The 15,184-nt window shown below is 47.4% G+C and overlaps 1 protein-coding gene across 1 annotated transcript in view; it reads right to left on the reverse strand.

The window, feature by feature from the left end:
• The window catches only part of TRPM8 (transient receptor potential cation channel subfamily M member 8), a 336,947-nt gene extending 327,247 nt beyond the window's left edge, over positions 1-9,700 (reverse strand). Inside the window, exon 1 of the mRNA XM_086958714.1 lies at positions 9,592-9,700. Coding sequence (XP_086814840.1) covers positions 9,592-9,681 — 90 coding nt within the window. The 5' untranslated portion in view covers positions 9,682-9,700. The remainder of the gene's footprint in view (positions 1-9,591) is intronic.
• Positions 9,701-15,184: the final 5,484 nt, after the last annotated feature.

Below are 15,184 nucleotides of genomic sequence, written 5' to 3' on the forward strand. Positions count from 1 at the left end.
GGCCAGGTCAATTTCCTTATTAATGATGAGGGCAGCTATGTCTGATGCATGTTTAGTTGCCGAACGACAGTTAAGTAGTAGGCAATTCAGGGGTTTCTGTGATTTTACGCGTTTTCCATTATCGGATTCGGGTGCGGTTAGCTGAATGTGTGCAGGGTGGGCGTTCCGTCGGAAAAAGACTCGGAAAAGGGACGCAGTGAAATCAACAAGATTTCACTGAGTCACTTTCCGACGCCGCTTCGTCAAAACCGTGCGCCTGCTTGAAGCAGGCGTAAGGCGTGACGCAGCATGTTAGGTATGGGCAGCCCCTGAGCATTTCTGGAGTTGCGTCGCGCTTGCGAAATGACTCCAGCAATGCGCCGCCCTTATGCCTTCAGATGCGTCATGCATCTGTTTATCCTTGCGTCACGATGCGCTGCATTATAAATGTGGCGCATCTGTGGTGGCGCAAGGGTAAACTTGCATGACACATCTTACCTGGCGCATCCCTGCTGATAGGCAGGGAAGCACCAGTCCTTGTAAATCTGCCCGAGGTACTTAGGAAATTCCTTGATTTAAGTGTTATCTTGTACAAAGACAAAATATTAATAGATTCAAAGACCAACACAGAACATCGAATTTTTGTGTTTCAGCATTTCTCAAGAAGGAATCCAGATGGATTCCAAAAAGACTGATGCTATAACTACATGGCCTGTTCCAACTTGTGTGAGGGACATACAGGTGTTATTGGGGTTTGCCAATTTCTATCGGTGGTATATTACCCATTTCTCAGACACTATTACTCCCATCACTGCTTTATTGCGAAAAGGTGTTCTCTTTCAGTGGACTAGTACAGCCCAACATGCTCTGGAAGCATTGGTGCATAACTTCACTACTGCTCCCATCCTGAAGCATCTGGACCCAGCGCTACCATTTTATGTTGAGGCTGATGCCTCTCAGTATGCAGTTGGAGGAGTCTTGCCTCAGCTGGATGTTGATTCCGGTCACATACATCCTACCACCTTTTTTTCAAAACAGCTACAGCCAGCAGAACAGAACTACATGGAAGCCAAAAGGGAATTGTTGGGTATCAAGCTTACTTTTCAGGAATGGAGACATTACTTAAGGGGGACCAGACATCCTGTCACTATCTTTACGGTCATAAAAATCTGGAATTTGTCCGCTCAACACGAGCTCTGACACCTCGGCAAATGAGGTGGGTGTTGTTTTTTAATATGATTTTGTGATCACCAACAGACCCACTGCTCAACAAGTAAAATCTGATACCTGTCACGCATACACGTTGCTCCTTTACATAATGCCCCTTTCTCAGAGGAGACACCTATGATATCTAAGGATCAGATCATAGGATGTTGCTCCTCTAGTGATTTTCTTGATGAGGTTAAGGAATAATTGGCATCAATAGATTTGGCACCTTGGTTATCAAATCCTTTTTATTGGATACAGGATGGGGTTTTATATCATGGCTCTCAACTGTTCCTACCTCCAGAGCTACGGGATAAGGTCCTAATTTGGTGTCATTCTTCAGCACTAATAGGTCATCCTGGATTAACTAAGACAAGGGAAATTGTCTTCGATGGTTCAGGTGCGATAAATTGGGACATGACCTTCATGTGTTTGTGTCTTCTTGTCGTGTTTGTCCCATCAATAAGGCCTCATATGCTTCTCCAGCAGGTTTATTACATCCTCTTCCAGTTCCTCCTTCTCCATGACATACTATTAGCCTGGATTTTGTTACAGATCTCCCTAAAGAAAAAGGCTTTACCATCATTCTTGTGGTTGTTTAACTGTTTACCAAATCAGCCCATTTTATTACTTTGCCAAAAATACACACAGCAAGAGAATTAGCTGATGCATTCATACAACAAGTGATACGACTACACGGTGTTCCAACAGCTATCATATCAGACCGGTGGCTCAATTCGTATCCCGATTTTAGAAAGAGCTATGTTCCTCTTTAAATATGGAACTCGCTTGTCTTCTGCTTACCATCCACAATCATATGGACAAACGCAACAGACTAATCAGACCATGCAACAGTATATCCGTTGTCTCTTAACCTCCCTTACTTGTAGCTGGGTGAAAGCTTTACCTATTGCAGAGTTCACTTAAAACAGTCTCCATTCAGCTTTGGGTAAGTCCCCATTTTCTGTTCCATGGGTTTTCATCCTAGAGCTATACCTATTCAACCAACTGACAAAGTACCTGCAGTAGACTCCTTATGTTCCACCCTAACAGATATATGGAAACAAGCATTTACAATGCAATGGTTTTGCCTTTGTTAAAGTTAGAGCTATTGGCATTGCTCTTGACATTATTTTTATTTATGTTTTTTTAACATAAATAAATGGCATTGTCATTTACAATGCCACTACCTTTATCTATCGCAAATGACACACACAAACACACACAGAGCCGCCCCACACACACCCCCACACAGAGCCCCGCACACACAGCCCCCCACACACACAGCCACACAGAGCCCCCCACACACACAGCCACACAGAGCCCTCCACACACACAGCCACACAAAGCTTCCTACACACACAGCCACACAGAGCCCTCCACACACACCAACACAGCACAAGCAGGCAACAGGGGCAGACGGAGGCACAAGCAGGCAACAGGGGCAGACGGAGGCACAAGCAGGCAACAGGGGCACACAGAGGCACAAGCAGGCAACAGGGGCCCACAGAGGCACAAGCAGGCAACAGGGGCCCACAGAGGCACAAGCAGGCAACAGGGGCCCACAGAGGCACAAGCAGGCAACAGGGGCACACAGAGGCACAAGCAGACAACAGGGGCACACAGAGGCACAAGCGGGCAACAGGGGCACAAGGAGGCACAAGCGGGCAACAGGGGCACAAGCAGGCAACAGGGGCACGAAAACGGAGGCACAAGCAGGCAACAGGGGCAGGTGGAGAAAACACAATTTTCAACAGCCCACTTGGCTCTGCAACAGTTGCCTTTGAAAAGCAATACGGCGTAATGGGCATGATCAAATCCCGTCCCCTGCATAAAAAAAAACAACAGCCTGAGGCGACTGCTAACACAGATGTAGTACAAGGCATTACACGGCAAGGGTGCTGCTGCCGGCAATTATCCTGGTATTTAAACAAATCTCTCTCTCTCACACACAGAGCGGCCCCACACACACCCCCACACAGAGCCCCGCACACACAGCCACACAGAGCCCCCCACACACACAGCCACACAGAGCCCTCCACACTCACAGCCACACAAAGCTTCCTACACACACAGCCACACAGAGCCCTCCACACACACCAACACAGCACAAGCAGGCAACAGGGGCAGACGGAGGCACAAGCAGGCAACAGGGGCAGACGGAGGCACAAGCAGGCAACAGGGGCACACAGAGGCACAAGCAGGCAACAGGGGCACACAGAGGCACAAGCAGGCAACAGGGGCACACAGAGGCACAAGCAGGCAACAGGGGCACACAGAGGCACAAGCAGGCAACAGGGCCACACAGAGGCACAAGCAGGCAACAGGGGCACACAGAGGCACAAGCAGGCAACAGGGGCACACAGAGGCACAAGCAGAGCACAAGCAGGCAATGTCTACACGAGGCTGGAAAAAATAATTACAAATAATTTACATACAGGCAAATTTAAAATAAAGACATTTTTGATGGGAAGTTGCTGCCTTCGTGAATAACTGCGATTCCTGCTTTCAAGTGCATGAAACACTTATACTTCCAAAATGGCTTTCTCGTCTGGGTAGGTGCAGAATAATGTGCGCCTATGCATGCCTTTATCGTCCCTTTTCTATATCTATGCTTACTGTACTGAACTGTACAGCTGCAGCTCCATCCGGGTAATTTTCTTCCCCTGGGCAGCAAACGAAACGGCGGCAGCAGAGGCTACATCCGGGTACTCGCTGGCTACAGGTTAGTGCACCGAGTGGGTCCATGCTGGTGCTTCAGCCCGCGAGACGCTCTTCCGTAGTCACTACCAGAGCTAAATACATATAAGGTCCCAAATGCGAGACCAATTGCATTGCAATACATGCCCAGCACATAAAGAAGTTACCCTTGGGGTCACCTCTAGAGATCACAGAAAACTAAGAATGAAGTACACCAGAACGCCACCTTGTTACAGTAGCAGTCATAATTTCCAGAACTCAGAAGGGAAGTGCAGGGGAGGAATCCGAGATCAGGCACTAGTCAAAGAGGAAGTGAAAAAGTTGTACAAGAGCAGAAGTTCCAGCCAGGACCAGACATCCAAACTATTGGCCACATCCACGGGGTTCAGCGTGTAACACCACAAGAGATATCTGAAAGGAAAACGACATCCAGGCAGGCTATATAATGTCAAGCACTATGCCAGTCACATCACGTGAAAAACTGATAGCACAACCAAGAACGACCCCTAACACCGCCTACACCAGAATACAGTATCTGCCGCTGCGGCAGGCCAGGGCACCCTAAAAGAACAACTAAAGTCACGTCACCACTCAAGGACTCCTTCACCTACTCCGTACAACTTTCGGTGTATGACATGTAGGCCCTTACACCAGTTGTGCACGTTCACTACCATCCACTCCAGAATCGTCATCCTTTTGACACTGCCCCCGCTTTAGGTAGACAGCAAAAACACTTGCCACACCTTTAAACTTTGCCCCTGCAATTATAACCCAGTGACCCGCTGTCTTCCATTCAAGGGCATATTCTGCCCTGGGCCCTTTTCACACGTTGTGCCAATAAAACAGCACAACCCCTCCCTTTCTGAAGACATGCACCCATGCAACAGTGAGAATCCCCCCACCCCCACATGGAAGCAGTATAATCACTCTGGGGCATAGACTCTGGCTTGTGTGGGTGCAAATGGGCGTCACACCTGTGCACCACACATCACTGTATACGCAGCTGTCATTTGTTGGTGCACACCACTTCAAAGACCATCGTGCCACAACCCCCCTTTACTTGAATGTATCAAAACTTTGCAACATTCCCGCGGGTAAAGCTCACAGAAGCGCCGGGCTGTCGCCCACCACGCTTGCACCCCTAATTCCCACAAGACACCCCAAAATAAATACCCTCCCCACATCTTCAATCACGCCCCTACGACCGGGGGTTCTTACCGGCAGCCTCCCCAGGGAGGCGGGTCTCAGCGGCTTCAGCTCGGGCCCGTTGGGGGTGGTGTAAAGGCAGCCCCCCAAAGTCGTCCCCGCGGGTGGCTGTGGGTAGATCTGGGTGAAGTAGGTGCCGGGCCTCAGCTGCGGGCTGGAGAGATCTTGGCCCACGAAGGACCGTACCTTCTGCGGCTGGGCGGAGACAAGCACCCGTCCCGGAGCGGGGGTCACCCCCCGGGGTACCTTCAACATGGCGGGGAGGGGGTACGCGATTAGAAAGATACCCCCCGGGACCGCACCCCTGCAACTAAGTAGCACCCTCCCTACGCAGTCACCCCTACTAAGCCGCGCCCTGCTCCCAGACGTGGCACACTGACATTAAATCAGACACCTACTAGCCTATCCAGCTGATACCCTACAGCAGCGCCCCCAAAGTAAACACCAGCACCCCTAGCAATCAGCAACTAGTTCTAACTTCTGCACAGGAGGAGCAGTATGCACGCAATCTTAGCAGGCAGCGGCTCAAACGCACACAAGCAGCACCCCAACATACAGCAGCCCCCTCACTCCAACGCTAGGTTTACCTACTCTTGCAGGACCCCTCGACCCCCACGGACGACACTGAGACTAGGCTCTGAAGCACTGTGCCACGATCCCTACTCCCCCGGCCGGGACCCCCCCTAGCACTGCCCTGGCCGCCCCCCTGATTTTCGCCGCTGGGTCAGACTGGTATTTCCGGAGCTGTGAAGTGTGTTGCCACTGTTGACTCAATACCGAACATCAAACCATGGTTCGGACATTGACAGTGAGTGGACAACAGAAGCAAGCAGAAACTCGAAGCCAATCATGGGGAGAAGCAATGTGGAATTAGACCACCAGAGACAACTTGATAGATACCATGCAGAGAAGGGGAGACATGGAAGCCTCAATATCAGACATGCACAGAAGAGGGGAGCATGGGAGCAGTACAGGCAGGCATGGATTTACAGTGTAGCAGGCAAAGAAGGGGGTGATGGGTGAGTGAACGCCATGTTTGAGCAAGCAATCAATGACAGACATGCAGAGCAGAGCGGTGGTTAGTGAACAGCAAGGAGAGATGAACAAAAGCAATGCAGAGAATGAGAGAGATGGAGACTGGTGGTGACGTACCGTGGATGAGGCGAGAGGAACAATCCAACAGGAAGAATCTATCAGGGAGGATGGTACAGCGAGCTCACTGCGAATCAGTGGAAGCTCGAGGTGATGTTTGGAAAGTGAATGCACAGGATGAGGCGGTGAAATGTAGGATAGCACAGACTCTGAACACACACAGACCACGCGGGCGCCGCCATACTTCCTTCTTCCCCCGGGCTAAGGGGGGCGGGCACTTCCGGCCGGCCGCGCTAGGATTGGCCGGCCGGCCGGTCACTTCCGGGTCGCCGCGGGCAGCGCGGCGGCCCGTCTCTAGCTCAGGCAGGCGGTCTGGGGACGGGAGGGTAGAGGGAGACTGGATGGAGGCGAGCTGGGAGTGAGAGAGCAGGGAGGTGGGAGGTTACAGGGCAGAGGAGCGCGCAGAGCGAGAAGCGCCGAGAGGGAGAGACCAGGGGGAGGAGAGTCTGCGGGGATCGGGCCTGCCCTACAGTGCCGGCAATGCCGGACCAGACACGGGGGCGTTCCCGGCGTCCCATGACGTCGGCAAAAGCCAAAGAATGTCGGGAACGCCCCCGTGTCTGGTCCGGCATTGACGGACAGGCCCCTCGTCCAATGGCAAGGCTCCGTTTACGGAGCCAGCCAATCAATGACGAGGGCCGACCCAAAGCCACACACACAACTCAAGAGGTTTTTTTGGCACATGCGCAAAGCGCATGGCCAGTCAAAACCTAAAAAGCACAAGAGTAGTTGTTAGCAGCTAAGGAGAGTATGAAAAAAGGCAGATAAACATAGACGTCCTGCACCCTCCTATGCACCAGGTGATATGGTTTGGTTGGCTTCTAAAAACCTATGCTGGGGGGGACCTAGGAAATTACAGCCTTGGTATATTGGGCCATTTAGGATTCATCAGGTGATAAATCCACTAGCCATGAAGTTGGACTTGCCTGATGAATATCAAATCCATCCAGTGTTTCATACTTACTTGCTTAAATCATACACTGTTGCCACACAGGCTCTGCCCTCACCCCCCCTCCCCCACTGCTGATAGGGGAACAAGAGGAATATGAGGTTAAAGCCATCCTTGATTCTAGAAGACACCAGGTTAGGCTGTTTTATTTGGTGGATTGGAATGATTATTCCCCTGATGACCGTACATTGGAGCCTGCCAGCCATGTACATGCTCCTCGTCTGTTACGTCTGTTTCATGCCCGCCATCCGTTCAAACCTCGTCCTGTGGAGGGCTTTTGAGAAGGGATACTGTTACATCTCGTGGTTCATCCCAACTTTAGTCCTTTTTCTGTTTACACATTTTTGGATACTAACATTCATGCTACCTTGTGTCTGTACCGTATTTTGAGGTCTTTTCTTCCCTTTTCTTTCTCAGCGACTAGTGCTTTCTGATTTTTGATTCCGCTGTACTGAATTGTTCACTGCGCAGTCACAGATAGGGTTGTGATACGTGGGTAGGGAGCCGCACCCCTGACCTTATGCGCTTGGTTTCATTTCCAATTCCTACCCTGGAAGGACTCTCGCCGTCAGCGTTCTGCTGATTATACCTTGTTCTATCGCCACCTCTTCCTTGGACTCCTGCAACTATTTATGTGGGTCATTTTTGTACCAATCCCTTTGTGTGCATTTGGACACTTCTCCCTGGGACTCAAATCTCTTTGGACATGTAAGCAGGTGTCGTAGTATACCAGTATTCTAGGATCTCCTTGTTATTTTTTATCTTTTGCTGCTTATGTGTTGTAGTAGTGGGGCAGTGCACTGTAATCCTATTAATACTCAACATGTTTTTTTCCTGTATTCCCCTTGATTTATTTGTGTTCATGGTGTGCCCTATAGAAGCACTCCTCCCTTAACCACTGCATCAACTTGGACTGGATTGTTGTGTATTACTCTGTGGATCTTTGGTAGGACTTTTCTACAATAATCCTAGGGAGAGCCGTGCACTTAATAAAGTGATGGATGTTTCTATAGACTGGTGTGAACATTCTATTGGCTATGCCTATACGCCTTTCTGTGCTAACTATATCTATTATTTTCCTCTTTTAATCCAAGGACGCTTGTGGAATCCCCCCTCTCCCAAGATATCCTGATCACTCCCAAAAGAGAATTGGTAATTTTTAGATCCAGATCATTATCTTTCCTTGTTCCCTTGTTTACCTACCTTCCCCTGGTGTGTTTTCCGCTTATGCCTATTATAGTTTCAGCATGAAGGGTATAGGTACAGGGTGAGTGGTGGGACATTCTTCGTTCCCTCAGTACCTGGTTTTCAGGTGAGTGGGGGCTGGAACAGTTTGATTGTTGAGTTCTGAGTCTCTTCCCCCAAACTTCCCCCTTCGAAGCTTTGGCCTTCTTGCCTCCCTGCTCAGAGAGTCAAGTGCTGAAACTGCAAACTTGGTACTTAGTTTTCAGAACCTGAGTAAGTCAGGCTCCTGGCCATCAGTGATAATAGCCCTCGATTACCACAGTTGTGGCCCAGTAACCATTGAGTGCACTGGGATCCTCAAAATTGATCTGACAGCCCCTTGATGTATTTTTTTTTTTATTAGGCACTGGATACAATCGATGGTGAGCAATATGAGTGAATAATTACTGTACATCTATTTTTGAACCTAGGTGGGACTCCTCTCATTGGAAAGGTTTTACTATGCTCACAGAAGGGATGTTGTTGGTTCCCTGAGTCTAAGGGTGGTCTGTCAGGTAGCCTCTCTTGAAATGGGTTTTTGCTCCAGGACAAGGGGGGCATTCCTTTACCTGTTCATCTGAAATGATTTTCAGGAAAAACTTAAAACACTTCTCCTTGATTCTGCACTACCCTTCTCTCAAGTTTGCTTGTGCCTTTAGACAATGTGGAAATTCTACACGCTAGCACCGGGACACCTCGTTAGGTAGCTGTGCGCTTTAGAAATGTATTGTATTGTATAGTATTGTATTGCTCTCCCCACAAGCTGGTCTGACTCCACTCCAGGCTACATGGTACATAGTCCTCATGCCACATTCAGAATGTGGATCTTTTCACAGGGGGTGCGTGGATCCTGCCACAGGTGTTGCATGTCCCCCCAAGGACTGGATGTGACAGACTCCCACTGAAGGAGCCTTTCATTCTAGAGCTCTGAAGGCTGAAGATTATGGAGTGTACTGCTTTGAGATTTGATATGTTATCTGGAGTTATGCTTGCCATTAAGTTCTAATAGCACTTGAATTTTTTATGTTAAGTAATATCTTCCATTAGGTTCTAAGAGAAATTTAATTTGTTATATTGATTACTTACGCCTGCCTTGAAATAACATTTAAAGTAAACCATTCCTGACGGATGCCTGCAGTTACTTTTAATGGGGTTTTAAAACCCTTGTGACTTACACTTTCATCCAACGAAAGCTCGGTGCTGCGAGAGATGCTGGAGTACAGCGATCTGGAAGTCTCCAACGTGCCGCTTCTTCTTTTCCTCATGTCGGCAACCTGTGGCCAGTCATTGGCTACCCTGAAGAAGAAACAATGGTTTGGGTTCACTACCATTGCAAATGGAAACAGTGCACACACTGGCCTAGGTTACCATGCACATGAATGGGTTCAGGTAATACAATGTATCTTACTGTATGAGTACTAACTCTTGGTCTCAGGTTCTGGGTTATATTCAAGTGTGTGGCATCAACAGGTAGTTTAAGCCCTCACGTACATCCAACACCTGCTCTTCATAAAATACAGTGGGCCTTGAGTGTAGTAAAGTTACGAGTGTGGAGGATCCGCACTCTTAACTTTACTACACGTAAGTCCCTTTGTGAATCGAGCCCAGAATATCTAGCTAGGCACACAATAAAGACAGCCAGGTGGGAGGGACACCTAGTCCACCTGAGATACAAGTCACTAGTGTTAACACAAATATTAATTATTCTGGGAGCCCACAAATTAGGTGGGGAAAAGAGGGGTTTGTACCTAAGTAGTGGAGTCAAGAGGTGAAGAATTAGTGACTGTCAGCCCATGGTCTGCCAAGTCATATACATTACTTTTTATAAGCTCTGTACCTTACTAAATGTTCATGTAAAGTTGTTCTGGCAAGCTTTATGGCCTCAGACAGCATTTTACAAACTCTACTGCACTTTGTCACTTACCTACATACAAGCGCCCAGGTCTGTGGAAAACGTACTTAGGGGATAATTTACAGTTCGGTGGAGTGGGAGGCGTAAACTGGTGGTGCTCCCGCACATACAAACGTGTGGGTTACCCGCTATATTCAGAGTTGGGGGAGTCCTATGTTTACATTGGCAGAGCCTGCGCTGCTCACCTCGTCATACACGACCATCACTTGTTTTCCCTAACCAAGAGTGCTACGCAGTGCTTAATTTGAGCTGGTGGTTTCCGGTGCTCCACACCAGCGCTTAATGGTCAACACCGGTGCTTGTGGTAGTGTTATCACAAGGTGGCGCTGTCTGAGATGACCCACAACAACAGTCAATTATTAATTCAGTATACATTTAAATGACTATTACCTGCCGCCAAAGCCATTCTTATGGCTTTGTGGACTTGGAATAGTCCGAACTGTCACACTTGTAAGAGTATGATAGATAGTAGTTGTATTGTTACTGTCAATGGCAGCGCAGACAGGGACTATGTGTGGGGCAAGCTGCAGTGGCCTCCTGACGGTAAACCTGGTACTTGTTTTTTTAACAGATTAAACACTGGTGCTACGCCACATAATGAAAGCGCATCATGGCCCTCATGTGCAGGGAGAAAACTCCCTGCATGGCAAGGCAATTTTATTTTTCTAGAAAACAAAATACTTTACTGAGTTTAATATCTTCAATGGCGCTGCCACACCTGTGGCTCCACTGAAGGCACACAACCTTGTGGGGGACTAAATAAATGGCACTCTGTCCTCCCCCGCAGCCAGTGCCTCTGCTGACCTGGCGGGACAGCAGAATGCACCCTATGGTCCCGATGACCTCATCAGTACCATTTTCAGACATAAAAGCATAAGTTAGAAAATAGCTCAAACTCTCCAGACCAGTCACATCTTTATGATCCACGGTTTTTGGTCATGTGATGCAATTAAGAGCCAGGTTTGTAGGTTATGAGGTCAAAATTAGTACGTTAATGAAAGCTGCCTCTTGAATTCAATTGCTACTTCTTGTCCAGACACACTCTAACAGTAGAAAAGGTTGCCCTCCATCGTTCAGCAGAATAGACCTTTATGAAAAAGAAGCAATACAGTGAATTGCACAGTTGCTAATAAATGGGTCTAAATGCCAGCACTGGTTTGCCTTGTTAAGGAGTGAACACTGGGAGCTGTAGCTTTGTGTCCTGGTGTTGGCACACTTTACATGGACACACAAGTCAATTAGCGACTCACCAGCCCTTTCTCCACACCCCGGTTCTGGGCCAATAATAACTGCCGGAACTAGCACCTGAATCCAGTAGGTACACAGCGTTGATGATGCATCAAACACTAGATGCAATGACCACATCTAACGTGTGTTATATGCACAAGAGAATTAGAAACGCATGCAAGATGCATATGCATGAGGCACACCTGTTCAGCATGGAAAGCATCACAAAAAACAAGACAGGGCACCCTCATATGTAACCATTGTTCCACACAATGCGCGAAACGTGTGCAACACAGGCAGTAAGTGGATGTGTAGTACCATACATCTCCCAGCACATGCATGTAACCACTTCTAGGGGCATGTAGTCTTCCTCCAGTGAATCCCATAATACATTGATGAACTAAACCTGGCAATAAAAACACATATTCCATCTATCACATGTCATGCAGCACAAGCCAGATGCAAATGTGTTTTACATGTGCTATAACTTGCAACACATGCAAGAAGCAAGTGTTTTACCTGAGATCAGGTAAATCACAGCACATGCAAGAAGCACTCCCTGTTAGGAAACATGCTCAAAGAGTGATACATCTTGCAAAAGGTCAAAAGTACACCACATAAGGACATCTGGAGGTCCTGTGATACAGCCAAAAATGCATGTCTCCTGTCACCCTTAGCATCTATATGGAGCCCTACAACCTCTATTCATTGATAAAAGTATCACAATTCACAAATATGATAACAATACACAACTCTACTTAAAAGTCTCCTCCGCTCCCGACATCAAATGGCTCAAAAACTGCCTTCACCTCATCCAGGCCTCCATGTCCAAAACCTATTTGAAGCTCAACCCCACCAAGACAGAATCCTTCTCATTTGTTAACAACAAGAAGCAAGAAATAGTGCAAACCTGACTCAATGAAATGAGCCTTGATAGCTTTTAACGCCAACTTGCACCAATGACAAGTTTGATGAATTAATTCTGGACAACAACCTCTGCCTGAAGGAACACACAGCCAGGAAACCAAAGGCCACCTGGGACCAGCTCTCCTTACTGAAAAAGTAAAACTGTTCCTCCAAATAGCAAATTCGGAACTGCTGTTCAAGCCCCTGAAGTCTCGCATCTGGATGGTGGAAATGGAATGGAATCTGTATGGCCTCTTAAAGTCCACAATGGCTCCACTTGAGGGAATCCTACACTATGCAGCATGTCTCACCCAGGATCGAATATGATCACCCCTGTGCATATGGAAACCCACTGACTCCCCTATCGACCCTCTCCATCATCTAAACCAGTTGCATCCTATACAACGTCATCACAATCAGCACCCCTTCCTATCTGGCTCAAGGCACAACCACATCTAGGACATCATCAGACTGGAGGGAAACACATTTTATTTATTTTAAAAGTTTTATATAGCACTGGCTAGACCCGGAGGTATCAGAGCGCTTTACATAAGGTTCCACAGAAATTATAAAATTACTTCAGTTACACGTTACATCAGTTACTAGAAAAACATTTCAAGCGTGTAGAAGACTAAATAAATGGAGTTTAGAAGGGTAAGGGGTGGGGTAAAGGGGTAGGAGTTAGATAGAATGGAGAGACGAAGGAGGGTCTGCCCAAAGTCCGGCTGGGTAGGTGACGACCGAGGGGGAAGTCCACAGTCCATCTCCTCTTTAGCTATCAGGTAGCTCCACCGGGCATCAGCTAAACAGCTAGGTCTCAGCTGGAAAACTATTAAAGAGCAAAAGCAGCGGCGGGGAAGAAACAAGACAAATGTCAGAAGTCCGGCTGGGTAGGTGACGGCCATGGCAGTGTGCCGGAGCCAATCTCCCCTAAAGATGTCGGTGGAGCTCCACTGGGAATCTGCCATGTAAGAAGTGTAAAAAAGAAAAAAGCAAGGTAGCAGGCCTTTTCCATCTATGCACTCAGGATCTAGAACAGTATCCCGGTATCCATCAGGACCACCCCAACACTGTTCCAATTCAGTAAGAAGTTGAAGATGCATCTCTTTAAAGAACACTACGTTGTGATGTAGTAACACTCCACAAACCAGCAACCTCTCAAATCACTTGCTGACTGTGTCTTTGCCTTTGCCCTGGTACTTCGCCCCTCTGTCTAGATTCACATTATACAAATACCACATCCATGCAAGCATGCTTGGGGCACGGCACTGTGTTTAAAATGTCACACATCTCATAAAAAATGCAATAAAAGCTCCCACAAGTGACACTTATTCATGACAGTGCAAAATTTGAGACGGTGGTTGAGCACCAACCACCAGCACTTACTCATTAACACCGGCGCTTTTCGTGAGCACCCGTTAAGGACCCATTTATTTATGAGGAGATCAAGTGATTTGCCCAGACTCACAGCATGTTGAGCTGACACTGAGACTCGAACCTGGTTTCCAGATCTGAGGTCGGCAGCTCTGGCCATTACGCCACACCCTCTCCACACTTACTTGGTTAGTAGTTGGGTCTGTTTTAGGTGGCGCTAACAAGTGAAATAGGCTGCTGGATGCTGCCGCCTGACAAGAGCCCCAGTGCAAATTGTTTTACAAATTAACCACTCTCAGCGCATCTTACAACACATGTAAGAAACACATCAAAGTGGGATATGAGGGAAATGTTCTACCCTTGATGCATTTCGCAACATGTTCTACATACGTTAGAATACCATAGAGAAACACTCTAAAGAGAGATGTGCTTCGGACTCAAAGCATATAAAATGTATATTTTGGACCAAGTGGCATGCAGTGCATGGGAGACCTTTAAAAGCACGTGCAAGCACCTCCACGTGAGGAACATCTTTCGATTTTGGCAGATATTTTTTGCTGGCTTTTGAAATTTTCGGAAATGAAAAGCATTCATGTTCAACAGAGGCACATGAAAGCCATTTCAGATGAGATTCATTCCCACGGTTCCAATTACCAATAGATCAATTATGCATATTCCCTTTTTTCTACTCACATAAAGACTTTTAAACTCGGATTGTGTCCAGGATAATCGCTAATTAAGATGGAAGCCCTTTATGCTCCTCGAGAGCTTGCTCGTGGCTGGGCCTCGTGACTAATGGATGTGCTGCTGCAGAGTCGGCATGAGAAGCGGCTTGCTGCCTCTGCTGCGGGTTTATCATCTGCTGCAGAAGATGCTAATTGCAGCAAAAACTATTTTATATCGCGTTCAGGATTTATATATGCACTTACCTTCAAGTCAAAAATACCCAGAATAAATGTCAGACAGAACAACGCAAATTCACCATCAGTGCATGTAAGTCAATCAATCAATCAAACAGATTTGTATAGCATAATAAACAGCAAAGCTCTCGCACACAACAAGCAAGGAATAACAATAGTAGTTACGCAAAAAGAAGCATTGTAAATATATAGCCAAATAAATGACAGTTGCAATTTTCGTATGATTTCTTAGAAGATGGGTAGTTTAATGATTCCACAACCAGCCGACACGTGTTTCGTCGTGTGGGAACAACACACAACGACTCTTCAGGGCTGGGAAAAAAACATAAAAGGATGTGTATGGAATATTGAGTTACATTCAGCGCACACGAAAGACACATTGTCAAATCTGATTCATGCACTGGTGGACCGAGGTGAATTTGCATAGTG

The sequence above is a fragment of the Lissotriton vulgaris genome, chromosome 2_1, assembly GCF_964263255.1.
Source record: "Lissotriton vulgaris chromosome 2_1, aLisVul1.2, whole genome shotgun sequence".
NCBI classification, from domain to species: Eukaryota; Metazoa; Chordata; class Amphibia; order Caudata; family Salamandridae; genus Lissotriton; species Lissotriton vulgaris.